General features: G+C 38.3%; 1 protein-coding gene across 1 annotated transcript in view; it reads right to left on the bottom strand.

Moving 5' to 3' along the window:
• The window catches only part of Fbxl17 (F-box and leucine rich repeat protein 17), a 456093-nt gene that overhangs the window by 306052 nt on the left and 122489 nt on the right, over positions 1–27552 (bottom strand). Inside the window, exon 5 of the mRNA XM_055628378.1 lies at positions 25892–25999. Within this exon, the coding sequence (XP_055484353.1) occupies positions 25892–25999 (108 nt within the window). The remainder of the gene's footprint in view (positions 1–25891; positions 26000–27552) is intronic.

Raw genomic sequence — 27552 nt, 5'->3', positions numbered from 1 at the left:
AGTTGTATGTACCAGTTCAGGCCCTCATACCAAGGAAGACAACTGAGGATCACAAAGGTTGAAGCAACTCTGTGAAGGTGGATAATGGAGAGAAAGATGTTAGCAAATCTCAACTATTTGACAGACTTGTAAAAATCTTCGGACATCCTATAGAACTAATCCATAGCAGGAAAGTACATTATGAGGGCTGAACTACACAGGTAACAAACTCATAACTTTGGCTGACTCTTGCACTCTCGGAAACCACATCCAGATCTACTGGGTGCGATGTGGGCCAGATGACAGCACTTAGCCACCCATGCCTGTTACTGCCTAATGTGCACGATCTGTAACAGTGTTAACAGGGACACCCAGACTCACACGCCAGGGATTTCCGAGACAGTATAAAAAATACTTGACATATTTAAGACGCATCAATTTATGAGCTGGCATTCATTCACTGGCATCTATTCGCATGGCCTTCCTGATGAGCATTTGACCGACACTAGTAGAAATACGACAGCATCTACAAACAGCTGCAGGATGCTAACTCCCAGCACATCATCACAAGACACAGACCCAACATATCTACAGGCTATGGTATTTTTATTCAAAACTCCAAAAACAGCCTCGTCAAATTCACCACATCCATTTGTTTGCTAGGAAATATTATAACAGTGCCCTCCAGTGTTTCATAAAGAGCTACCGGAAATAATCCCTCATAGTCTGAACAGATAATTGCATCTAGAAAACTGACATTTTAATTGAACTTGCTTTCCTTATACTTCACCGGTATCTTGGGTTAAAAAACTCACAAAGGATTTAAGTAAGTAGAGCCTTTCTACCAGAATCTTCTGAATGCCTCACTTCCATTTTCAGAAACATACTAAGGTATTTAAAAGAAACCAAGTCAGAATGTAGAATATTAGTAATCACTTTTCAGTTTAATAGTACATTGTTCAAAAAAAATTTAACTTGTAGCCATTCACAAAAAATTAGTCAATGACTGGTATGGACAGGTCTGTATTTAAACATGAAATGAGATACTCAAACATTACCTAGGAAACACAGAATATGAGGAGTGTAGAGATGTCTCCAATTACTTCAAATTTAGCTTAATCCCAAGAAAAGATGAAAGAATAGGAAAAGAAGGAAAAAAGGGAAAGGGTACAAGATGTGGAGTCCCAGACAGGAGGATCAAAATATACACCCAGAAAAGAAAGAGAGGGAGGGAGGGAAGGAGGAAGAGAGGAAAGGGGCTGGCCACACTGTACAAGTTGACTACAGTGAAGAAAACAAGTAGACTCAGTGCCATCTCTAAAGTCAGATAGATATCCCACTGTTTTAGGCTAACTCAGTGGTCTGAATGAGAATGTCTCCCCATGACTTCGTATCTTTGAATGGTTGGTCCCAAGTTGGTGGAATTGTTTAAGAAGGATTAGAAGATGTGAGCCTCGAAAAAGGTGTGTCATTGGGAGTAGGCTTGAGGTTTCAAAAGATTTGTATTATTTCAGTGTGCTCTCTGCTTCCTGTTTGTGTACTAGGATGTGAGCTTTTAGTTATTGCTACATGTGGCCATGTTCCCTGGCATGATGGTGAGGGACTCATATCCCTCTGGAATGGTAAACTCTGAATAAACCATTCCCTTCTATGAGTTAATTTGGTCATGGTGTTTTATCACAGAAATAGAAAAGTAACTAAGACAGCAACAAAGATAATGTAACACCAATTGGGGGTGATAATTTTTGAAAAGAATAAAAATATCTGTATGTATAAATACGCATAAAATGACAATTTATAGTGAGAATTTTCGGTTCCTTTAAAAATACAAAAATGTTATGGCAATACAGTTTGCTTTAATCCCAGATGTGACATATTGGGCTGTTTCAAATTGTCCATTGGCAGATGACTATGATTCACCTTGTACTTTAGCAGAGGCATGATTTTCCCAGCTGAAGATAGTTTTGAAGATTCCTCAGAGGGTCGCTAGAGCCCCAAGAGGCAGTGGCTCCCCCTGCTGCTGCTTCCCCTTCTGCCACTATTGCTGTTTTCTGGTTGCAATATTGCTAGTTGCTGGATGGAAATACCCTGATGATGAAAATCAAATTTGCCCCAAGGAACTCGATGCCCCTAATCAGCAGAAAGTAGACTAATGATATAGACATCTCTTTCCCACCCCAATCCTTTCTCTCCCACCTAGTACTGTGAGGTTCGAAGGGAAAAGGGTGGTGTAAAGAGGTAGAAAAAAGAACCCCATGAAATAGCCAAAAGTACATCTATCTACAAGAGGACCCAGATGTGCAACTAGGCAGAATGGGAAATCTGATTACAAATGCTGTAGAGGAAATGGCACGAGATGAAGGGTTGCAGAGTTGGCTGTACAACTGGAAGAATTTCAGGTAGAGGTGGAAGTACCCGAGAAGAGCGTAGTGCCTAAAAAGGGAGAGCAAAAGTGCTCAGACCTGGCTACTGAGCAAGAAAACAATGGAGCTTAATGTAGGATGAAAGAAGGAAGTGACTCCAGCAAGAAGGGAGATTTTGGCCACTGCCTAGAGCTATACACTTTTGGCTTCAAGTCCCTGAAGCCCCTGCTGGGCGTGGGGGTGGGAGATGAGGTGTGCAGCTGGGAGGAGGCCATGCAGTGCAACAGCATTAAAGAAATAAAGTTTGTTTTGGAGGAAAGGGTTAATCTAGAGCCAACTGCACTGCCAGGGGAGGGATGGCCAGGTATGACAAAATCACCATTGGTTTTCCCAATAATTGTACAACATATGCCTGTTAATGGTGCAGATCATGATTCTGATGAAATTGTGTGGTATCTTATAGAAGTGATAGATCTGAGGCACTTTAAAGAGGTCATAGTTTCCTATAAAATGCATTCACCTTATGTAAAACAAGTATTAAGGAACTAGGCTACTCAAAATAGAATTATTCCCCTAGATTGGAAGGGTCTGGTATCAGCTGTGACAGAGGCTGGCCAGCAGTTACAGTGGCTAATGTGGTAGAGGAAGGAAGCCGTGACTACTGAACAATGAAATAGCACAAAGGGAGTGGGAGCCTTCCTAGGTTTCTTGCAAAGATCGATTTCAGCTGTAAGCAAATTCATATCAGACCCTGACAGGGGACAGGTGTTGACGGAGACTCCTGCATTTAAGAATATGAATACCAAATGTAAAAGAGTTATTAGAACATTCAAGGCAAAAGGAGCACCAATGGACAAGTGGCTAAGGGACATGACCAATATTGACAATCACAAGTATCATGCTAATATCATAGGATAAGCCATTGCTAAGGGTCTCTGATATCAAAATGCCTGGTGCTTCAGTTATGGAAAATTCAATTATTTACAAGGAAATTGTGACCACGCTGCAAACAGCCTCAGATCTCAAAATGTCCTGTATGATGACTGTAAGAAATATGAAATTTTCCAGAGAAATGAACAAGTCATTTCTCATGGCAATGGTGTTTTGAAAAGAATAACTAAGCTTCTGGGGATCTGCAGATATTGTGGCAAGAGATACCATTGGACCAATGAGTACAGGTCCAATAGAGATATCCAAAACAATTTCTTGCCATTGGTAAATAAAATGGGAGCCTGGCAGCTTGGGGCCCTGCATCAAAATCTATGAGCTGCTTCCCTCTTTTCAGCCAGAAAATAAGAAGTAAAAGAGAAACCACAAACTAAGCATTGCCGATATCACATATGCTACTGAAGGCAGTGCTGCCCTAGACTTGGCCACAGACAAACCTCTTACCCCATCCCTAAAAAGTCAGTGTTAAGAAATAACCACTGGAGTTCACTGCCCTCAGGGACAGTAGGGATAATCTTGGGAAGGAGTGGATTAACTTCCCAGTGATTTATTGTGCATCCAAGAAATATAAATAGGGATTTCAAAGGAGAAATTTAAAAAAAAGATGAAAACTAATGCAGCTAATAAGATTAATCAACTGCTACTGTTTCCCTACAATAAAGGCAAAGCCACTTCAGTAGAAAGAGTATGGGAGGAGGGGGTTAGAAGAAGTACAACAAAATGTGTGCTGGAAAAGTGGTTAATGATCAAAAGCCAAAATTAGAATTGCAAGTAAATGGTGTTGAAACAGAAGATTATGTAGATACAGGAATTGCTGTAATTATCATTTCCTAAAATCTTGGAATTCAGAATGGCCACTTCAAAAGGTTTATACACAGTTTTCAGGAATTAGAAAGTTATCACAAATAAAACAAAGTATATGATGGGTTAACTTTGTGAGGCCGAATGTCAAACAGGAAAGTTAAGACCTAATTTGGCTTACACATCCATAAATTCATGGGAAAGAGATATTTTGCAGCAACTGGGTATTCAAACTAATATTTCTATATATTTCATGATGAAATTAGGGGTGAAATGACAGATGCTCCTGGGGAAGCTATTGACACAGGTCATCAAAAACAATCTCAGGCTGTGCCAAATATCCAAACACAGGACAGCACAGGGATTGACTTTCCAGTTTCATAAGGAGGCAACAGCTGAAATACCAATGGCCCTGCCCTCAAAGTGGTTGACTGACAAGCCTATATGGGTAGATCAGTCACCCTTAACTAAGGAAAAATTACAGGCACTTAAGCAACTGGCGCAAGAGAAGCTGGAGGCTCAACATATGGAGGAGTCTAACAGGCCATGGATTTCCCCGTGTTATAAAAAATAAGTCAAGAAAATGGAGGATGTTAACAGATTTAAAAGCAGTGAATAGAGTAATTCAGCCAATGGGTCTGTTACAGCCTGGAATTCCTTTACCTTCTTTATTACCTAAGTTATGCCTATGATAGTAATTCATTTAAAAGATTGCTTTTTCACAATCCGCTTTCATGAGCAGGAAAGGGAAAGGTTTACTTTCTCAATACCTGCTTATAATAATGGCAGACCAGTAAAAAGATATCACTGGAAAGTTCTTCCACAGGAACTGTTAAATAGTCCAACTTTATGTCAATATTTTGTGCAGTACCTGCTAGAAATAAGTCACAGACAATTTCCTCAACCCATTACTTATCATTACATGGATGATATTTTGTTGGCTAATTCTTATGCAGATACTTTAGAGAAAATGTTTAAGGAAAGACAAATTCTGCCCTGCTGGGGTTGCTTGTTTTTCCTGAAGAAGAAGAAAAACAAAAAACAAAAAACAAAAACACAGAGAGTATATTCTATTAGCTATTTGGGTTATAAACTAAGTAAACAAAACCTTCAACCATACAGGGTAGAGATCCAAAGAGATCAATTGTAAATTCTTAATTATTTTCTAAAATTAATGAGAGATATTAATTGCTTACAGCCTACTATTGGATTAAGAACTCAAGAGTTACGTAATTTGTTTCAAATATTACAAGGAGATTTGAACTTGAACACTCTAGGATGGTTAACAGCTGAAGCAAAGAGAGTTAACTCTGGTAAAACAGAGACTACAAGATGTAAGACTGCTGATAATAGAAAATAGAAAACAGAGAGAGAAACTGTCTATCTGAAAGACGGCAAGAGATCAACACCTTGACCAGGTGTAACAGCTGTACTAGAGCAGCTGCAAGGCAAGAGGACAGGAGTGCCCTTTCTGCACAGCACTTCTCTTCAAGGGTGATAATGCTATGCATGGTAATTAAAAGATTAATACGTCACATTTATGACATTAAACAATCCTTCCCATTATATCATGGAGCTGGAATCATCAGGGTCGAATTGGAAGGTTTTTAAATCACCTTTTAGTACGGCAGTAACAAAAAGAATGACTAATAATAGTAAGTGTAAAAACAAGATTTCCAGAAGTTTGTAATCTAGAGCAAGCCCATGCCAGTGCATGTATTCATTTCTGAACTATTTTTTTAAACACGTTTTTACTTTTGTCTTTTATCTTTGTGATTATAATATAACTACATAATTTCTTCCTTTCTTTCCTCTAAACCTTGCTCTTTCTAATTCACAGGTCCCTTTTTTCTCTATATATCTATAAAACAACTCCTGCACCTAAGGCTCATGAAACATTACAGAAGATGGGGCAAAAAAAACTGCAAGAACCACAAGATCAGGGAGTTTGTGAGACTATGTCTCATTCCTTCAGTAGTGTGTACATTGCTTCACATTATTAACTAATAAAATATCTATTCTTCCAATCAAAGTAAAGCATAAGCTGCTTAGTCAGGACCAAGTGCCACTGATCTGTTATCTGCACTTGATGTAGCAGTAGATAAAGTTCTAGTATATGCTTATTACTAAATGAAAATCAGGGCCAAAACCCTAGAAACCTCAAATTTCATCCTGAAATGAAATTACTTTGTGTCATTACAAAACATTCTGCATATTAACTGAAATGAATTCAAATAAAAAGGGATATAAACTGCAAACAAGTACTTTAAAAATAATTTCTTACTCTAGAAATAAGTTTTCCAGTTTTCTAACTTTAGCAATTCCACACTCTGCAGATCTGAAGCTATGATTTTTTAGAAGCTTGAAAACAGGCTTCCCTAATATATAAACAGTAACTAGTAAAAAACAACATTAGCAAGCCACACAATTAACAGCCGTTTGAGAATAAGGACCATAATAAATTCTGTATTTACATATTTGTTCTGAAAATGGAAAACATTAAACAAAGCCTCCATGAGCTGTCAGGACAGTGATGTGTGTGCTAGAAATATTTGAGCTCTTCACCACACTTTCCATCACAGTCTCAGGCTGTGGAATGTGGGTTTGTTAATTGGCTATCTGCTGGTGTACAATTCAGAGTGGATGTACTGTTCCTTTTGCTCTGGCGGGGGTGCAGTCATAATTGACTTTTTCCAAGCCCTTTCTGGTTAGGCGGTCCTTTTCTTTCCCCTGTACATGGTTTCTAGAGCTCAGGATGATCTACAAATAGCACTTGTAGTTAGAAGTGTAAAGCAACCTGCTACTTTACATATGGCAGGGACTAAGAGTCACAATTTCTCTTCAATTAAAAAATTAAATGTTCACATAGTTTCTTTAAAAGAAGATAAGGGAAAGGAAGTGAATGCTATGTTGAGTGAAATAAACTTAAGGAGAGACTGCATCTTATAATCAGACGCTTGAGCACTCCCTTTATTCATTTCCTCTCATCAGCCTCATAGATATATTCATTTTAAAAAGAAAGACGAGGTTGATGAAAATTTGAAACAACTTAAGTCATGAGTCACACTTCAATAAAGTAAAAATTTTCCAAATATATTCTAAAAGTAAAATTTCCATTCTTACTTTTTTTAAAGTAGTAAAATGACAAAAATGCCACCGCTAGAGACAGACACTAATTACACAGAGAACCATGTATGCATCAGCTTCTGGATCTCATACTGCCTAATAAAGAAAAAAATTCAAATCATTTTTTATGTGTTAAGCTGAAAAACAAAGAAGGAAAATTAATGGTTTTGAAATTAAAAAACTATTCTAGCAGATTTTCTTTTCGGCATTCTAAACTGCTACAGAAATGTCAGTGTCATATCTAAAATAAAATATAGCTCAGTGGGAGAGTGCTGGTTTAGCATGCACAAGGTCCAGGTTCAATCCTCAGCACCACATAATTTATATTAATCAATTAAATGTCTACTTTTTGTCTTTCCTGGTTTAGAACAAGCTAGTAGCTAGGACTCACCTGACATCAAAATATTTCTAGTCTTTCGTCTCATTTATGGGCCTCATCAAAAAGCCAAAGCTCAAAGACAAATACAGCCTTCATTCTGCTTTCAGAAATTAATTGTCCTATTCTATGGCTACATACTGTTTCACAGGGTATCTTAGAAGCTCCTATCCTTTCATTCCAAAAGCTTTAGTGCACAGACTCTAAAAGCTGGAGTGGCCACTCCCCCAATTTCTGTGTCTTTAACATGCTACAGGGATTTCACAATACGAGAAGGCTCCAGTCCCTATAGGTTCTCCTCACTACACCAGAGGTCTGGAACCCACTACAAGCTAGATCAGCAAGGCTTTCTGCAAAAGCTTTCTCTATGAGTAATAAGCCACTTTTATAGAAATAAACATTCCAAGTTGCACATGTATGTGTGCATAATTTCTTATTTCTATCCTTGTCCAAAACCGACAAAGTGACTAATTGATATCAGATACACCTAAAGGTGTATCATCAGACTACATATCTGAATGAGCAAGAAATCAGAACCTAGGCCTAAAAGAAATCTCAGTGCAGATTTATAAATAGTATTTCTTTAATCATCTTGGCATTGTGTTATAGAGTTAAGAATCAATGGCTCTGAACACACACCCAATCACTTAGCCACTAATACTGAAGAATTGAACACTTCCCTGGTTTTAAAACATCTTAGAAGAGCTGAATGTTAAGCATGATTTGTGAGGAGTCATACGCCAAATCCAGCAGGAATTCTCCAAACCCTGACTCCCATCTGTTTATTTAGCAGTTCAAAGTAACAGTGTTTAGCTCAGAAAGTTTTTAAACTTAGAATTGGTCAAGTTTTTATTCCTGACTCTTCTCATAATACTAATGTTAAAAGCTAGAAGAAAGAGCTAAAATTCCAGCACAATGACTGTGGTAACTCAATTATTCAAAAGAAATGGCAACCAGAACAGTCTTTATTTCATTTTATTTGATGCAAACATAGAAAATTGAATTATGTTATCATTAAAGTAAATAATAGAAAAATTTCAAAATGAACTAGGGAAATGTATAACTTTGTATTAAAAAGTCCTTTCTGATAGAATTAACTGTCCATGTATAATCCTCTTTTCTCAACCAACTTGTCCACTGTGACTTCTAAGCTTTCAATTGATAAAAATGAAACGTAAAATGACAGTATCTAGTTTACATCTAAGTAAAACCTTACCAGATTTATGATGTACCTTGACAGCACATGTTCTGAGTCACTTACACATTCCTCATATCAGCAAAAAGTGTAACGATTCTTTAAAAAAACAACAAACAAAAGTACTGAAATGCTATAATCTACACATTTAGTTGTCAATCAAAATCATCTAAGATACAACATCAACTAACTGGCAACTAATAATCAGCAATGCACATAAGTAGCTGGCAGTAGTTATCTTCATTGCTGCTTTTCTCACATTTGCCTCTGTGGGCTGACATAACAGTTACAGCAATGAGAAACACGTCGTTTGTTTTTACTGGGAACATATGCTAAAACCATCTTTCCATATAAAACGAAGCAGCTACACTGAAACCTACGTTTGGGACCCACCAGCACGCCATAGCTTCATTATTCCTAGCTGTCAGGTAAACTGGTCTGACCTTATTTCTCCAAGTACACTTGACCAGATTCAAGGCAGCACGAGGGCAGTGGTGATACAGTGCACAGTGTCAAGCCTAATGCAGGCCTAAGTCCAAGCCTCTGACTGTGCTTGATTCCAATTGTTACAATACTCCATGAAAGAAAACAAACATCAGTTTGGCTGTCATGTGCTCTCATACAAGAAACCTAGCAAGATGCAGAAGTATAGCCAGAGTTTAAGCAGAAAAATAAAGTTACTAAGAGCATCGTGTTACATGAGGAGAAGTTCAGTAAAGGAAAAGGGAATTCTGGTGAAAGAGAGGCTGAACAAACTGGGCTTGGCAGCACACAACAGAGTTAGGCATGACATGAAAGCCCAAACATCACAAAGTCAGCACAAAGGGAGTGTCAGCACAACTGGGACCCACAGGCTACTGTCGCTCACTGCAAGCTAGGGCCATCCCTGGCTAAAACCAACAACACTACGAAAGACAGTGGATCACAGACAAGTATCATGGCTCCTCCTTCTCTTTGGCCCCTTTGCTCCATTAAATATACACTGAAGAGTGAAATACTATATAATCCACAGGTCTAAAAGAACATGCTCAAAAAGGATTCTTTTGTGTGTGTGTAATATTTTTTTAATTAAGAACTTTATATAAGTCCTCCCAGATCTAACCCTACCTCTTCTCTCTTCATTGTTATTACATGAATACATGCATCTAAATATATAAACACAACCTGCCAAGTCTGTTTAATGTTGCTTTATGTTTATAGGGCTGACCACTTGGTACAGGATCATCAATTAAGGAGCTTATCATGGGAGAAGTCCCATTCTCTCCCTCACAGTCATTAACTGCCTGTATGTCTTCATATGGGGTAGTACACAGAAGATTGTACCCATCCACACTGGCGTGTCAACTAGTATTATCATTGCCCAGGTCTGTTTATGCTATAATATTGTTGCAATTCCATGGGTGTACCTTCCTCACCTATACAGAAGACACACTCTGGAGGCAGATGCGCTGGGCCATTGTCTCCTACAATTTGAAGGAAGGGGGATTCTAAAAAACAAACAGGTCTAGAACCAACACAAAGCAAAGGCTAAGAAATGGAAAGGGTGGGAATTTAGCAACAACAGCTAAAATATAATGTAGTCTATCTAGTGGAAGTTTATGTAACAACCCAGAAGCAGGGATAATGGCAGCATTATTGTACCCTGCCTAAAAGCCCACACTAGCCATGTCTGTTTTCTTCTTTGAGCTGGATGACAGTTCTAAAAGTTACAACTTGAGCAGGTTCCTCAGGCTTAGGGGCACCTGCTCCATTGTTAAAATCCAGAATTGATTGCCAATTCCATACCGAAATAAGTAATTCTGGTCAAAACAAGAACCAAGCACCTACTCTAGATCCAGTGGGAAACTGTTCCTTGCGTAGGGAGGAAGGATGAGGACTTCCAATCAAGCACTGTGCTACACCCAACTGAAAACAGGTCTATAATGGTGGAGGAGCCATTTTCCTAAAGGTTTCATAAATAAACAGTGATCAATGGCTTCTGTGTAAATGACTGAGATCTCTTGCTGCAAAGCAAACATTCAAGGAACACAACTGCCTCATAGGTTCTCTATTGAGTTCCACTTCTTTCTTGTTGTACCTGACCATTGAGAAGCTCGTAACCAAATTCAAACCCAAAATTCACTGGGGAAAATAATGAAGAATGACAGAAGCCAAAAATCTGGTTCAATGTTGACACTTTACATATCGATTTCTGAACACTCTACTCTCCTGAGCTAGCTTCTGACTTGCAAGAGATGCCAAGGAAAGGCCAATTCCATGTCCAAAGGAAAAAAAAAGACACAACGTAAGCGTTCTTTTCAGTGTCCAGGAACTCTTTCAGAATTTTGCAGGGTATTCTAGACAACCATTATAAAGCTCACAGAGTATTACAATCATAAGAAATGCATGATCCTTTTCGTTCTCTGTGTCTGAAAATTATCATGGAGTATATGTTGAACATTTTTACGAGTGCGTATGCAGGTGCTGCCCTGAAGCTGACAAAGCCAGCCCAGGGTAATAAACGTATTGCTCGAAAATGAAACAGTTATATAAAAACAGAATACTATTGGGACAAGTCATCAAAAGTATCCAGTGGCTAGAGTTGCCAATGTTTAAACAAATTGTGTTAAAATAATTAGATTTTATTTAATTCTATACTTAACAATAAATGTTTACATCAAAGTAATATACATACTCACCTTTCTCTCAATAGTATCTTTCCAGACTAAATTACTAAGTTGTTATCAATGGGCCCCGAGGCTGCTTTCTTTACCCAGGCAGTCAGTATGCTGACTTAGAAATGGGACGTCATGTATTTCAACACCACTATTTTATAAGCCACAAAACAAGTAAAGGAGAATCTAGCCGCAAAACAAATGTAGTAGAATCTATTTTGTCTTAAAATAAAATTTCCAACACAATAATATGAACTAATTTTAAAGAACAAAAACTGGCTAGAAGTAACATCTCACAATCCATTTCTGGATAAAGGCTGACCTCGTGTGTTTGAGATCAAACGAAGTAACATTGAAACCCCCCTTATAAGACTATTTGCAAAATAAAAAAATCAAAATTCATAAACACGTATGTGATGAAAATTCAATATGTGGATGAAAGACAATATAAGCACAGTAAAATAATATTTAAAGTATAACACCAAGAGTCAAAAAGAGCCGTCAGTTCTTCTCATCTTATGTTTACATATTTCTATCAAGCCTGAAGCGACAACTGAATTAAAGCAGAGGTACCACAGAGAAACTCATTTGTTCATTTTATTTGTTAGGACTTTTATAGGTCAGTCATCTAAAAGATGAATTCAATTATTTTAGTCGTGTCACATTGATACATTTTGCTGTTTTTGTGGCTAAAATGAAAATGTACCACAAACAAATACATCTATTGTAGCTTGAGTGTGAGTAACAGAGTTAGAAAATATAAAGTATACAGAGTAGGCATTACCCACTTACCAAAGTGAAAACAATAGATGTGAAATTACTACACCCCTTACCGGGGGAAAAAAAATCAGTCACTAATTTGGGAAATAATCATAAGCTAGAACAATCAATCCCTGTTTGTGCACCACTACATAACAGCTCATTTTAAATTATTTTTAAATACTATCTCAGCTGCTCAGTGTGTTAAGTCACACAAATCATTACATCTCTTTAAGGGATAGGCAAAGAAAGAAAAAAATATAGCAATGAAGAGCAAACAGTTATCAATCTTAACATTCAACAGGGATGACACTGGGCAGAGACATAGGCTTAAAGTTTCTTCAGTAATGTTTATCTTAAAACTTTACTCTTTTAATGAGATAGAAATACAGTTCTAACCTTTTGTAGGTCATTATAAATTAACTCATTTTATCCAAGTTTTTGATTCTTCTTAATATAAATACTAAGCAATCTTCCTTATATAATGTAAAGTAAATAAATGTCATGACATCAGCAGCTTGCAAATGAAGAAAGCAAGGCAGACAGAGGAGATGACTAACCCAGTGTGGCCAATCAGCAGCTGTGCCATTAGCTTTGACAAGAGTGATAAATGGTCTGCTGCTCTTTGCAAACTTTTAAGAAAAACAGTCAATGAACAGATCTTATCAGGTCTAAAGAACCACTCCCACTGTCTCACACTCTGCTCTCCTCTTAGAACGAAACATGGCAAGCAGTCAGATGTGCTTTCCAGTACTCACTGGGTGATACACACTAGGTCATACTTCAAAGCAATCTAAGAACTCATTTTCTACATCTCAAAATATCATTCAGGCACATTTGACTTATCAGAAACAAATGAAGTGATCATCTATGACTAAAGATATTGTCACCCCCTAAGTAGGGAAGCACAGCATTCTACTATTAGAACAGAGCACTGAAAGTGACCAATTGTTTGGAAACTTAAAAAGGCAAGAAAGTTCATCTTTCATTTCTGGTCTCTGAGTAAACAAGAAAAGGAAGGCAAAAATTGAGTTAGCTGCATGAATGATCATTTTTTCCGTTACTTATGTTAAATCGAGTGAAAAAAATCAATTTTGTTTTCCTTTAAGAAACAGTTCATATTCTCACCCATAAGCACTTTTAAAAATAAGTGTCTTATTTTCAACTTTTTTGAATGTGACAACAGTCAAGAAAATATCAGAAGTTCGGACATTTTCCTTAGGTTTTGAATACATTCAAAGGAAAGCTGGTTTATCGGAGCATAATCAGCTTAATTAAAAATAACCAGCTTAATTACTATCCTACACAAACTCAGCTCAACTTGTATGTAGCATATCACACAAAGTTGATGAATATTATTAATAAACTGAACAGCTGGAAGAGCACAGACAAAATATAATGACCAAACAATGCTAATCATTCTTCCAACTTTAACATACCTACTTCTACCCATAAACACCTACTAGAAGTAAACACCTACTTCTAACCATAGAGAATGTGGAATTTTCATATACCAATGTTATATAAATGAACCTTTAGACAAAATTCTTCAACATCTTTTTTAATGCCCACTTTAGTCAACAACTAGTTAAAAGGTTATTTGTAAGATGACAGGATCTACTATCTTTACCATGTCTCTGTGACACAGGCTCCAGCATCCAGGGGGTCCCTAGGTTGTACTCCAGGGACATGTTGACATTTGTATACTCTACAGGAATATTCAAACAATTTTAACTTCATACCTTATATCAATACCTACTTTAATTATTACCCTGTACACCTCCATGTCATTATAGAGTCATTAACAGTAAAATCTTGATCATATTTTAATATAACTATATACTATACTATATAATATATGACTATTATAGATAGGAATATGACATCCATATAAATATATATGTAATTTAACATAATGCTTTAATTTTGGATTATTGCCTAAAGTTTAAATTTTATGATGCTTACAACTTACTTCACTATAGAAATTTTCAAATAGAAATAAGCATACTGAAAACAAATAAGAGCCAATGTCATTCAACCCAGCTCAATTATCACTGTTACTGTAGTTATTTCCTGATATACTCATCCACCTTTTTTGCTTTTTAATCTCCTTATAGGAAATTTGATGATTTGGTTTCATTTCACCAAAACCCAAGTATGCACCTCTTACCATTAAGAGTTTTTAAAATGTAACAAGTATGTCATGATCACAAAGTTAGCAAGAACTTCCCCCTGTCCACTGGAGAGCTCATGTTTATGTTTTCTCAGTAAACACCACATGTATTTTCAAAGATGTTCTACTTCAACACAAATGAATTTGTTCTTGCCTGAGTCTTCTAAAACATCTCATTCAATCTTTTGGATCCTTCAGCCAGCAGCCGTCCAATGTCTCTAAGCTCTGGTATCCACAATCTACTCTCTACTTTTACTAGTTCAAATTTTGTAATTTTATTGACAAATGAGAACAAACACTTTCTGTATATTAGTGCTTGGCTTCTTTTACTCAATGTAACATTTCCCAGACTCATCATATTGTCACGTATGATAGGATGTCCTTCTTCTTCAATGGTTGAATGAAATTTCACTGTGAATATGTATTATATTATCCTTTTAAAAAATCAACTAACTTTCAAAATTACAACATTTCTCCCTTCCATTCCTCCAAGCCCTCCCATATACACCTCCCTATCTTCCATCAGACTCACAGCCTCCTTTTCCATCAATCCTTATTGTGCATATATACATACATATTCCCAAACATAACCTGTTGAGTTTGTATAGCGTTACATGTAGACTTTACGGGTGTGTTTTCTTACATTACTAGGAGATACAGTATCTCTTCAAACTCTCTGATCCTTGGGTTCTGACACTTTTTCCACTCTCAGTTTCAACATTCCCTGAGCCTGTGGTACAGTAGTGCTTCCAATGCAGAAGTGAGTAAGTGTATTCACCGAGACTGTGCTACAACTCTGCATATTGATTGACTGGTTTTCTCTAGTAGTCTCCATCTGTCACAAAGGAAAATTTTTCTTGATGCATGGTGATGACTACAATTATCTGTGGGTATAAAGTGTGTATAGATTGTTGTTATGGATATGCTAACAACATAATTTAGTAATTTAGTTTAGTAATTTAGTGGCTCTAGATTCTCCTCAACACATGACCTCACTAGCTTTGAGTAGTTATCTACTTTTTACTCCATTACCAGGCATGGTCTCCCTCTTGCTGAGCACTGCCTCAGTCCAATTAGAGAACCACTGGCTAACACCAAGGTATGTGTGCTACTACTGCACTTGTAGGAGTATTGTGCCATTCTTGTCGCTGTCACGGCTCACAGATATGACAGCTGTTTGTTGCTTTCCTTCTTTGGATCTTGCATTGCACCTTCTGGTACCACGAAAGGTAATACTCAGGGAGACGGGATTCAGGTCAGTACCAGCTTAAGGACTTCTGGGTTCTGTTTCTTAAGTGCGCTGTCTTCAGCAATGGGGACTTACCTTCTACCTCTTGGGAATAACCAAGGGAACAGAAATAGGCTGTGAATTTTAGAAGTCTCTTAGGTATCCCTGGCTATCCCTGGCAAACAACTCTAAAGAGGACATCTCATGGCTCGTACTGGGGTTTTGTCAGGTGGTCTTGAACCCTTGGAGGGAATGCCATTGGTCCATCTGAGAAAAGTTAATTAAAGCTATGTTTGTACCCTTACACACTAAATTATGTATGTGTTATGCTTTTGGGGGTGTTTGCTTGTGTGGCATTTTTAAGGTATATAGTTAACAGTATGAATTTTTGTGACTTTTTCAGACATCCATACTGTTGTTTTACCAACCTTCCTCCTCCTGTATTTACCTCTCTCTCCCCTCCCTAGAGGGCCCTTCCTTTGCTCTTTGCCCTCTAAGATCCTGCCTGGATCCTATTCCTCTCTCTTCTCCTCCCCTCTCCTTCTGTAGTTATTCTACCCCAAAAGGATACATCCCTTTTCCAATTTTCCTTACCAGATCACTTCTACTGTGCTATTAATTCTCTAGTAACTGAGAATATAAGACATTTGTCTTTCTGGGTCTAGGCTACCTCATTCAATATGATCTTTTCTAGTTCACTGTATTTAACTGCACAACTCATGACTTTGTGTTACTTTACTGCTTAATAGTATTATGCATAGTGTATGTGCATAGTGTATGTGCACATTTTCATTATCCACTCATCAACTGTAGGACACTTAGGTTGTTTCCATTTCCTATCTACTTGGAACAGAGCAGCAATGAACACAGCTCAGCAAGTACCTGTGGAGTGTAAGTGCTTTGGTCATCTGCCAAGGAGAGGTATACATAGTAGGTCATATGGTACATATGAATAAGGTACACTTATTCTTAACTTTTTGAGGATTTTCCACACTGATTTCCATAGTGGCTGCACCAGTTTGAAATCTTACCACAATTGTATGAGAGTTCCCTTTCCCCATTTTCCCCAAAGCATTTATTGTTGGTTGTTTTCTAGATCTCTGCCATTCTAACTGAAGATAAAAATCTCAAAGTTGTTTTTATTTTTATTTCCTTAACTGCTAAGGACCATAAACACTTTTTGAGTTATTTCTCAGACAGCCTTTTTTCTTCATTTGAAAGCTTCCTTGTCAGGTCCCACATACATTTTTTAAACGTCATTCATTTTGTTTGTTTGTTTGTTTGTTTGTTTTTTAATTCTTGGTATATTATGGAGAGTAAACATCTATCAGGTGTCTAGCTGTCAAAGATTCTTTCCCATACTCTGTGCTTCTTCTTCACTCCAGCCAATTGTTTCTTTTGCTGTACAGAAGCTTTTTAGTTTCATAGCAACCCATATGTCAATTGTTGAACTTAATTCTTAAGCAAATTGACTCTTATTCAGAAACTCCTTCCCCCCATATATGTCATGTAGGGTACCACCCATGCTTTTTCCCAGCAGTATCAGTGTTTCAGGTTTCACATTTAGGTCTACAATTTGAAGACAGTTTTTGGTGCAAGGTATTAGATATGAATCTAATTTCATTCTTCTGCTTGAGGAAATCCAGTTTTCACACTATTTGTTGAAGACACTTTTTCTGATATATGCAGTTGGTGTCGAGTATTAAATGTCTGAAGTTCCATGTGTTCATGTTTGGGTATTTGGTTTTATTCCATTGGTCTTCACATCTGTGTTTGTGCCAAAGCCATATTATTTTGATTACTATGGCTTTGTAATAGATCTTCAGATCTGGAATTGTAATTCTTCCAGCATTTTCCCCAACTCAGGTTTGTTTTGGCTACCGGGGTCTTCTGTGTTTCCATATGAAATTTAGGGTACTCTTCTTCCGTGTCTGGAAGAACGAGATGCAGGTGGTATTGGAGTGCACTGGACCTGCTTTGATAGAATAGTCATTTTTTTTAAGATTTATTTATTGTCTATACAATATTCTGTCTGCATGAACACCTGCACCCACAAGAGGGCACTATAGATGGTTGTGAGCCACCATGTGTTTGCTGGGAATTGAACTCAGGACCTCTGGAAGAGCAGCCAGTGCTCTTAATCTCTGAGCCACCTCTCCAGCCCCAGAATATTCATTTTTACAATGTTAATTCTATCAGGCCATGAGTATGAGATGTCTGTTTTCTAATGTCTTTATCCATTTCTGCTGTGGTTTCAGGTTTTCACTGTAGAGCTCCTTCATTTCCTTGGTTAGGTTTATTCCTGGATACCTTATTTTCTTTGAGGCCATTATGAGTAGGAGTGTGTCCATGATTTCCTTTTCTGGGTGTTTGTTGGTGATGTAGAGAAGATCTCTTGATTTTTGGAAGTTTATTTTTTTTATCCTGCCACATTGCTGAATTTGTTCATCATTTCTAAAAGTTTCATGATCTGTATCATCTGCAGATAGGAACAGTTTGTCATTTTCTTTCCCTCTTTCTTTCCCTTTAATTTCTTTCTCTTGCTCTGCTTCAAGGACAATGTTGAAAAGGAGTGGGTACCGTGACCAACCCTGTCTCATTCCTTACCTCAGCAGAACTGTTTCAAGCTTTTCTCCACTTAGTAGCTGTGGGTTTCTTGTGTACAGCTTTTATTATATTGAGGTATGTTCCCTCTAGCCCCAAGACATTCTCTAAGACTTTTATCATAAAGGCATGTTGGAGTTTATGAATGGCTTTTTCTGCATTTTCTGAGATCATATAATTTTTGTCTTTATGTCTATTTATGTGGTTTATTCCACTTACTGAATTGTGTATCTTTTGAATCATCCCTGCATTTCAGCGCTAATGACAACTCAGTCATAGTGAACAATTTTTGTGATGTATGTCTGTATTCTGGCTGCAATTATTTTACTGAGTATATTTCAATCTATGTTCATTGGTGATAAAGGCCTGTAATATGTTCTGTCTCTCTCTGTGTCTCGCTCTTTTCTGTCTCTCTGTCTCTGTTTCTCTCTCTCTCTCTCTCTCTCTCTCTCTCTCGTGTGTGTGTGTGTGTGTGTGTGTGTGTGTGTGTGTGTGTGTGTGTGTGTAACTGGTTTGGTTATTAAAGTCATACTGACTTTGTAGAAAATATTTGGAAGTGTTCCTTCTGTTTCTTTTCTTCTCCTTTCTTTAAAGGGTTTAAGAAGGAAAGGCTGTAGATCTTTAAATGCCCAATAGAATTCTGCTGTGAATCCATCTGGTCCCAGACTGTTCTTACAAGGTTTTTTTTTTTTTTTTTTTTTCCTATGATTTCAGTCTCCTCACTTGGGTCTGTTTAGGCTGTTGAATTTCTGTTGGTTTAATTTTGGTGTTTGGCTAGATCTAGAAAAATCATACATTTCTTTCAGATTTTCCAGCTTCATAGAGTACACACTTATTTGTGCTTGTTTTTATGTTTGTTTGTTTTTTTCAAATGTAAGCACTTAGAGCTAAAGATTTTCCTTGTAGTACTGTTTTCAATGTGTCCCAGAGGTTCTGCTGTGTTGTATTTTCATTTACCAGGAAATTCTGTATTTCTGGTTTCTTTTTCGACCTGCCCATCATTTAGTAGTAAGTTTTTAATCTCCATGACTTTGTGTATTTATGAAATATTTGTTTGTGGCCAATTTTAATTTTTATTGCACTGTGGTCAGATCAGATACAAGGAGTGTTTTCATTCCTTTTGAGTCTGTAAAGATTTGTTTTGCTCTCTGCAATGTGGTTTATTTCAGAACAGCTCCCATGTGGTGCTGAGCAGAATGTATCCTCCCTGGCGTTTGGATAGAAGACTCTGTGGATGTATTCTGTTGAATGCATTTGCTGTATGATGTCAGTGAATTCTGACATTTCTGTTTACTTTGTGTCCATATGACTTGTACAATAGACAAAGTGGAGTACTGAAGTCACCGTCAGAATTATTTCCAAGAATGGAGTCAGCACTAGGAATTCTGAGTGCTGTGAGAAAATGCCAAGACAGCAAGGCAAGAAGAGTCCTGTGACCTGAGTTTCTTTTAAATCGCAAAACTGTTCCCACAGTGTGCTTTCCTGCTGCTCACAAGTGTAGCAGATGGGTGTGAGTTTATTTCAGATTACTCATTACAGCTGGCCACTGTTATTTGTTTATATGCCTTCTGGAAAAACATGTTTTCGTCACATGCCACCTGCCTACCACATGCAGCTTGTCCCTGTGATTGGATGCTTTACTCAAGTGACTCTTCTTAACCCTCAGAGAACAAATAGTCTAATGCTCTGAATAAAGCTGGCTACTGCATGAGACTTTAGCCCGCCTCACTTTTTAGAGTCCTCACACTGAGGTTCACACTGACAGCTAGAGCCAAAAACACCTACTACTAATGGATTGGTATTAATGTTTCTTTTAATTCTAGTAGTGGATATTAATGAAAAAGGGTGTCCTTTAGTTTTATGAATGTATGTTTAGGATAATACCGTCTTAACAGTTCCCTTAATCAGAAGGAAGTGTCCTTCTTTATTGCTTCTGATTAGTTTTAGTTTGAAGTCTATTTTGCCATATGTTAGGATAGTAATACCTGCTTACTAACTGGTCTATTCTTTTACCCTAAAGCAGTGCCTATCTTTAAAATTATGCTGTTTCAGCTGGGTCATGGTGGCATAATACCTTTAATCCTAGCACACAGGAGGAAGAGGCATGAGAATCTCTAAGTTCAAGGCCAGCCTGGTCTATAGAACAAATTCCAGGAAAGCCAGAGATATAGAGAAAACTGTCAGGGGGGGGGGGGGGGGGGGGGGAAGAAAAGAAAAAAAAAAAAAAAGCACCAGCAGCAGCAAAAGATAGGCAGCAGATAGATGAATTCTGTTTCCCAGCCTATTCAGCAAGTTTGCATTTTTTGATGGGAGGGATGAGGCCTTTGATATTTAAAGTTATTATTGAATGTGTGTGTTAGTTGTGGTCATTGTGTTGTTGATGATTTTTTGTGGTGTGTTTGTGTTCTCTGTGGTATTCTGTGTTTTAATAACTATGGCTTCATATTTCTTTCCACAGATTCTCATAATATTTCACATATTATTTTCACATATTTCCTATATTTTCCTTAGGTTTGGTTTGTTGGATATTTAGATTCTTTTTTTAGGCTGTTTATGTTGCAGAAAATTTTCTTTTTCCTTTCAATCATGGCAGATGATTTTGCTGAATATAGTATTTTAGATTGGCAGTCACCATCATTTAGGACTTGGAATGCATTGCTCCAAGCTCTTCTGGCTTTCAAAGTTTCCTTTGAGAAATCGGCTGTTATTATGATGGTTTTTTTTCTTTATATGTGATTTGTGTATTTTCTCTTGGAGTTTTCAATACACAACCTGTGTTATATATACTCTCATACACTGTGAAGATTCTCTTGTCTTGTCTTGTTATTTGGTGCTCTGTACGCTTCTTGTGTCTGTAGGGATGTGTCTTTCTTCTTATTTGGGGGAGTTTTCTTCTATGGCCTTGTTGAAGACCTGGTCTATGCTAGTGACTTGGGATTCTTCTCCCTTGTCTATGTCCATAATTCAAAGGTTTGGGTTTTTTTTAATTTATTTGCTTTTTTTTTGGGGGGGGGGGAGTTTTTCTCTTTGGTTTGGTGTCCTGTATTTCCTGTATGTGTGGTTTTTGTTTTGTTTTTATTTGATTTTTCATGTCTCTTGCATATGTTATCTTCTTGAGTCATTCATTTTTAAGTCTTTCCTTTGTAATTCCTAGTTGGGCTACTGGGCATTTTAATTTGATCTTCATTTCAACTTGAGTCCACTTCAATATCTCTATTTCTTTACTAAATTACTGTCTCTGTCTCTGTCATTTCCATCCAGGTAATTTCTCAATGGCAAGTGTGACTGCAGGGCTGGTAGGTTTTAAAGAAAAAATACTGGCTTGATCATTCATATTGTTGGTATCCCTGTGATGAGACAGGCTAAACACTGGACAACATGGGAAGTCTGCGTAAAGAGCAAGGTGGTGTATGTTGCATTATCTTTATCCTCTCGTCTTCTGGTGAACGCTTGTGTGGTTTCCATGTGGTAATTGTGAATACTGCTAAAATGCATATGGGAGTGAGAAGACCTTTTTGGCACACTGAATTCAGTTTCTGGATAATTGATCCCATGGTAATTCTTATTTTTCCTTGAGAAGCCTCCATACCATCACCTCACATAGCTCACTGGAGCTTTGTATGCTACCCTTCCCTGTTCTGTACTTTGGAAATCCTTCAGTACAGTCCTCTGAGACAATCACAGGATTCTTCTTGTACCTTTCTCAAATCTCAGGGATCATTGTTCTCTGTTGCCTGATATCCAGAATCTCTTTTTTCAATTACTTTATTTATTCACTTTACATCTTGATCGTATGCCCTCCCTCCTACCCTCCCATTCCTATCCTTCCTCCCTTTTCCCCTATGTTCCCTCCCCTACTCCTCAGATAAGGAGAACCTCCCCCTACCAGCACATCAAGTGGAATCAGGACTTAGCATGACTTCTTCCCCTGTGGCCTGGTGAGGCAGCCCAGCAAGAAGGAAGTGATCAAAAAGCAGGCCACAGAGTCCATGTCAGAGGCAGTCCCCGTTCCCCTCTCTAGGAGACCATATGCTCACCAAGCTGCCCACTGTCCATGTATGTGTAAGGGCCTAGCTCGAGTGTATGCATGGTCCTTGATATTCAGAATCTTTAAAACTTTTTTTTTTCCCAAGGCAGTGTCTCTCTACTTAGCCTGGATTCTCCTGGTACTCACTATGCAGAACAAGGGAGTTTCAGACTCAAAGATATCGCCCTGCCTCTGCCTCCTGAATGAGGGAATTAAAGGCATGTGCTATTATGCCTGGCTTGAAACTATTTCTTTTCCCTGTATTTTATTTGTTTAAGAGTTGACTGGAGCAAGACAGTAAATCCGCAATCAGTATAAAGCCACAATGTTTACATGTATGGCTTGTTTTAATCCCTTACAGTAAGCTCTCTTTTCTTACTTAAGCTGGTAGCAGTCGGTTCACAGGTATTTCTAGCACTTTCACGTGTTCCTTGTAGTTACATTAGCGAAAAGAAATACAGAAACACTCCCTATGAGCAGGGGGACTAATTGCACACTTTCATCTACTGGATTTGTTTTGAAAAAGAGCAAGAGAAGACATTTTATACTAACATGCAGGTAGAATGTAGTGACAAGTCCAACTTTGTGGGCAGAGGCCAATTCTGATACATGGGAGTTGCTAGCTAGCATTCTGGCCTCTGACATGGAGCCCTCAGCTCTTATATAACTGGACATTTCCAAACACAGTCCAGTGGACCTGACTTTCCCAACCTGATCCTCATTTGCAGGATGGACAAGTGTAGAAGAAGTCTCCTTACTGGGACAGTGTCTGATATTAGCAGAATCTCCTGATCACTAGGTATGGAAACAAGCACAGAAAGTTCAGACTCCAGTTAAGGCTGAGAATCTCAAAGTGGAAGCAAACCAAGGCAACCAGAATTGTGTGATATCGACATTCTTCCATCTAGTCCCAGTCTTTTGTCCTCTGGCCCTTTGCTTAACAACTAAAGAAGTCACAAAGCCCCGTTTTTGTTTTTGTTTTTTTAACTAAATATAGTAAAACATTTGCCATTTCTCAGTTTGGCTCAGCAGCTTCTCAGTCTCCCCAGATCAACAATTCCTAAACTCTTTGATTCTTTAAAGTACAAGAAACTATTAATCTAAGAATATATCATTTAATCCAAGTGTGTGATTTCCTATGCAGAAATTAATGAAGAGATTTTGTGCCATTTTCTTTACTAGTAAACTGCAAAACCCACAAAATCATAAAATGTGTTATAAATTTTTTAATCATGTTAAAAAACAAACATATTTAAGGTGATTACACTCAACACAATATTTTGTACGTCCCTACTCATTTCATTAAAAATTACATATTATAATGATAACAAAAAAATACAATTTTAAGGGGTACTAGATGTATTGATCAGTATTTTATGAACACATTAGTAACTGGTTAAAAACAACCTTGAGTTTTATAAAAGTTTAGTTCCACGGGCTCATAAAAGATTTGCATGCTTTATACAGTGCCACCTTACTATCATTTGAATACAGGAAAGTAAGCATTACTATACCACAAGCAGTCATCTCAGCTACATAAATATACTGTTACAGGAAATGTGTAGATTAGAGCTCTGGGGAAGCTTTAACAAGGCCCATCAAGGTTCCACCTATTAGCAGGCCACAGCAAAAGCCTTGCCCACAAACTTCAGAAGAACATTCCCAGCTAACAGCACTTTCCAGCCACACATTTACTGTAGCTGCTACTTTGTTGAGGATAACAGTTCTCATTCTCTTAAATACAAGTGTGCTAAGATTCAGGACCATCTCAAACACTCAAGGAAGCACAAAGTTATATGGTAATCTTGTTTTCTCTTTAATGAGTACAATTTTGAGTGATCATAAAAATCCTACATATGGTCACTGTAACAGTTGAGTACAATCTGTTCATCCCATGGCATTTCAACTCTACACAGCACTAGAAGGGACCAGAAAAACACTCATCTCCCAAGCCTGGCAGGCCAAGGTTTCAGGGAATGAATAAAAATATGTGCTTACATATGGTCTTGGTTATACTAAGATATGCTAGTATATCGATAATTGATATGCTATCTTTTCCTCTAGCTTTAGGCACTGTTCCTCTGAATAAAATTAGTCTGATCAGTCATTTCAGATACAATCTGACCACAGTCCCTCTTTAAAACATGCCAAAATGGCGATTTGATTTTTTTTAAACCAAAGTTTGCACAAATTTTCTAGCAATCTGCATAGTGTGGAATCTCTTTTGACGGTAATAGCGACTGCATACTTTACTCTTCCTGAGGGAAGCACTGTCATATAGTGCCTTAGTTAACAAGAGGGAAACATAATTTGCCCTCTTAGCGAGTAAGTGGCAGAGCCAAGGACCAGAACCGTGCTGATACAGGAGCTTGGGCACCTATTCACCACCCCACCACATTGTTACGTAATGCAGAAACATTTGTTCATTGTCCTAGAAGGAAGGAAAGATCACTCACTAAACTGTCACCCTGAAGAAAACCAAACAGATCAAGCATAAAGTGAGCTGTGATCTTCCTATTTATTTCAGCATTGTGCTGCCACGTAACAGCTTTGTAATCATTAGAGAGAAAGTTGAAGGACACGGCTATTCTGCTGTTATGTCAACAGGTCAACAGCAGCCCTCCTTTCCTAAGTGCAATGTGGTATGAGTTAAAGCTATGGTGCACAGTCAGGTGTCACACAGGTCGACTTCACAGGAGCCTGTTCATTATCACATGGGTGTAAAAGTTGGCCCCTAACAATCTCAGAGCTATGGAATGGGGCAGAAATGAAACATGCTGCCAAAAAGCCTGTGCCTTCGTCGCTTGTAAACTCTATGGTTGGGTGTTAGCGACTCATTAGGCAGAGCCATCAGTCCCCAATGTCACTGTCACCCCTAGACTACTATCTTCCACCGGGGAAACCGTCTCTCCTGTCTTCAGACTCTAAGCCAGCAGGCAAACTTTGTGACATACATTCTCAGCTCATCTAATAGAGTCAGATTAGGAATATTAAATTGTCTTTTTAAAGCTAATGGTCCCAGGGCACAGTGATAGAAGAGTAGTTGAAACTGAATGAATGCATCATCTACATACAATGCTTTAAATTAAAATTTAAGTGACATCCATTTCTTTAATGCATTTCTTTATAAGTATCAGCATGAAAACATGAAGCACAGTTTTATTTTAAAATAAGGATTCCATTCACAAAAAGTAAGGAGGTAGTTTTATAAAACTCATTTTACTTTATCAAATACTGGCACACTTCTATAGTAGTTATCTATTTTTGGTGAACCACATTTGGCTATTCCAGAAAGCCAGATACAATTGGAAAATGCCCATAAAGCCAGCCACACAGAAGAAAGGCTGATCCGGAACCCGTGAATTTGTGAGCAGCTAGGCAACAGAAGACACTGCTTCAAGACAAGCAATGAACTAAACCAAGTGTGACAGGCCTGTGATTCCTGCTAATCGGTGGCCACTGCAGGAGGACTCCATGAGCTACATGTTAAGATCACAGCCGATCGTGCCACAAAGCAAAAAGTAAAAAGATGGTCTGGGATACAGCTCCATGTGCAGTGGCTGCCTAGAAACGAGAGGAGGACTGATGGGGATAATACTATGGCCGGTCGCCTTCATGATACTCAGAAACCTCAGCAAGATGGGGCTATGGTACTCACCTTGGTGAGGTGAATGACTCCTTTGGAAGTAACTGAACAGCCCATGAAACCAACATACTGGAGTTCAGGGCAGTGTTCAGCAAAGGCCTTCACTGACTGGTCTGTCACCTAGAAAACAAACATGAAGAAAGTTGCTTCAAGTGGTGAACTATGATTTGACACCTACAAAAGTCTGCTTCACAGTGGCTCACTAATCTTCCCCTTTCTGACGGGTCATTTGAATCAGCAAACATGCTGCAGTTCCACCTGCGTAACTAAGAACTCCTTCACCTCACAGCTGCTATACCCAGGCTTTCATACTTCTTTTTTTAATTTTAATTAATTTATTCTTATTAATTACAGTTTATTCACTTTGTATCCCAGCTGTAGCCTCCTCCCAATCCCACCCTCCCTCCCTCATCACCTCCCATGCTCCTCCCCAAGTCCACTGATAGGGGATGTCCTCCTCCCCTTCCATCTGACCCTAGCCTATCAGGTCTCATCAGGAGTGGCTGCAATGTCTTTCTCTGTGGCCTGATAAGGCTACTCCCCCCCCCCCCAATCGGGGGAGTTGATCAAAGAACCAGCCCCTGAGTTCATGTCAAACACAGTCCCTGTTCCCATTACTAGGGCACCCACTTGGATACTGAGCTGTCATGAGCTACATCTGTGCAGGGGTTCTAGGTTATCTCCATGCATGGTCCTTGGTGGGAGTATCAGTCTCAGGAAAGACTACTGGGTCCATATTTTCTGTTTCTGTTGCTCTCCTTGTGGAGCTCCTGTCCCCTCCAGGTCTTTCTATCTCCCCCTTCTTTTATAAGATTCCCTGCCACTCTGCTGAAAGCTTGGCTATGAGTCTCAGCATCTGTTTTGATACCTTGCTGGGTAGAGTCTTTCAAAGTCTCCTGTCCTGTTCCCTGTTTTCTCCCTCTTTTGATGTCCATCCTGTTTCCCTTTCTGAGTGAGAACTGATCATCTTACCCAGGGTCCTCCTTCTTGCTTAGCTTCTTTAGGTATACAGATTTTAGTATGTTTGTCCTATATTATAGATCTAATATCCACGTTTTTAAATTAAATTTTTATCATACTTCTTTATAGAAACAAAAGAGATACTGACAAGAGCTGGCCCACATCTTGTTCTGGGTTTCCTCCTCTCTCTTCTCTTCACATTTTTATTGACACTATTTACAGGCTATAACCCCCCCCCCTTAAGGGTTCAGCTCAGTGATTAGCAAGATATGTATAAAGCTTAGCAGGACCATCAATACCTAATGGCACACATTCACTGCTCTTGTCCTTCCCCTGGAGTTGCTGTCTCCCAGCTGTGAAGCCATGTCTCTTGCCTTCAGACTCAGACTGTTACTATGCCCGATGTTCTCCCAAGCCCCCACGTCGCCGGGTAGAGACCTTCGAACTTCTCAGTCTCTGAATCAGATAAGTCAATTCTGTATAAGGCGTTCTTGACAGAAAAAGAGAAAATCTCCTAAAAGTTTTATTTCTCTGGAGAACCCCAGTGCAATGCATACTGAAATCCTCTGTGGAGTTTATTACAAAATTAAAAGTAAAGGGGATGGAACCCAAGGAGCCATACTTTTAATAAGCCCCCAAGTGACTCCCAAGTTACTCCAAAGTCAGAGGCCCTGATGATACTACAAAAAAAAAAAAAAAAAAAAAAAAAAAAA

This window comes from Psammomys obesus, unplaced genomic scaffold (genome assembly GCF_907164565.1).
Source record: "Psammomys obesus unplaced genomic scaffold, mPsaObe1.curated_primary_1811, whole genome shotgun sequence".
Lineage (NCBI taxonomy): Eukaryota > Metazoa > Chordata > Mammalia > Rodentia > Muridae > Psammomys > Psammomys obesus.
The sequence above is the reverse complement of the archived record's forward strand: the minus strand, read 5'-3'. Positions and strand labels throughout refer to the sequence as shown.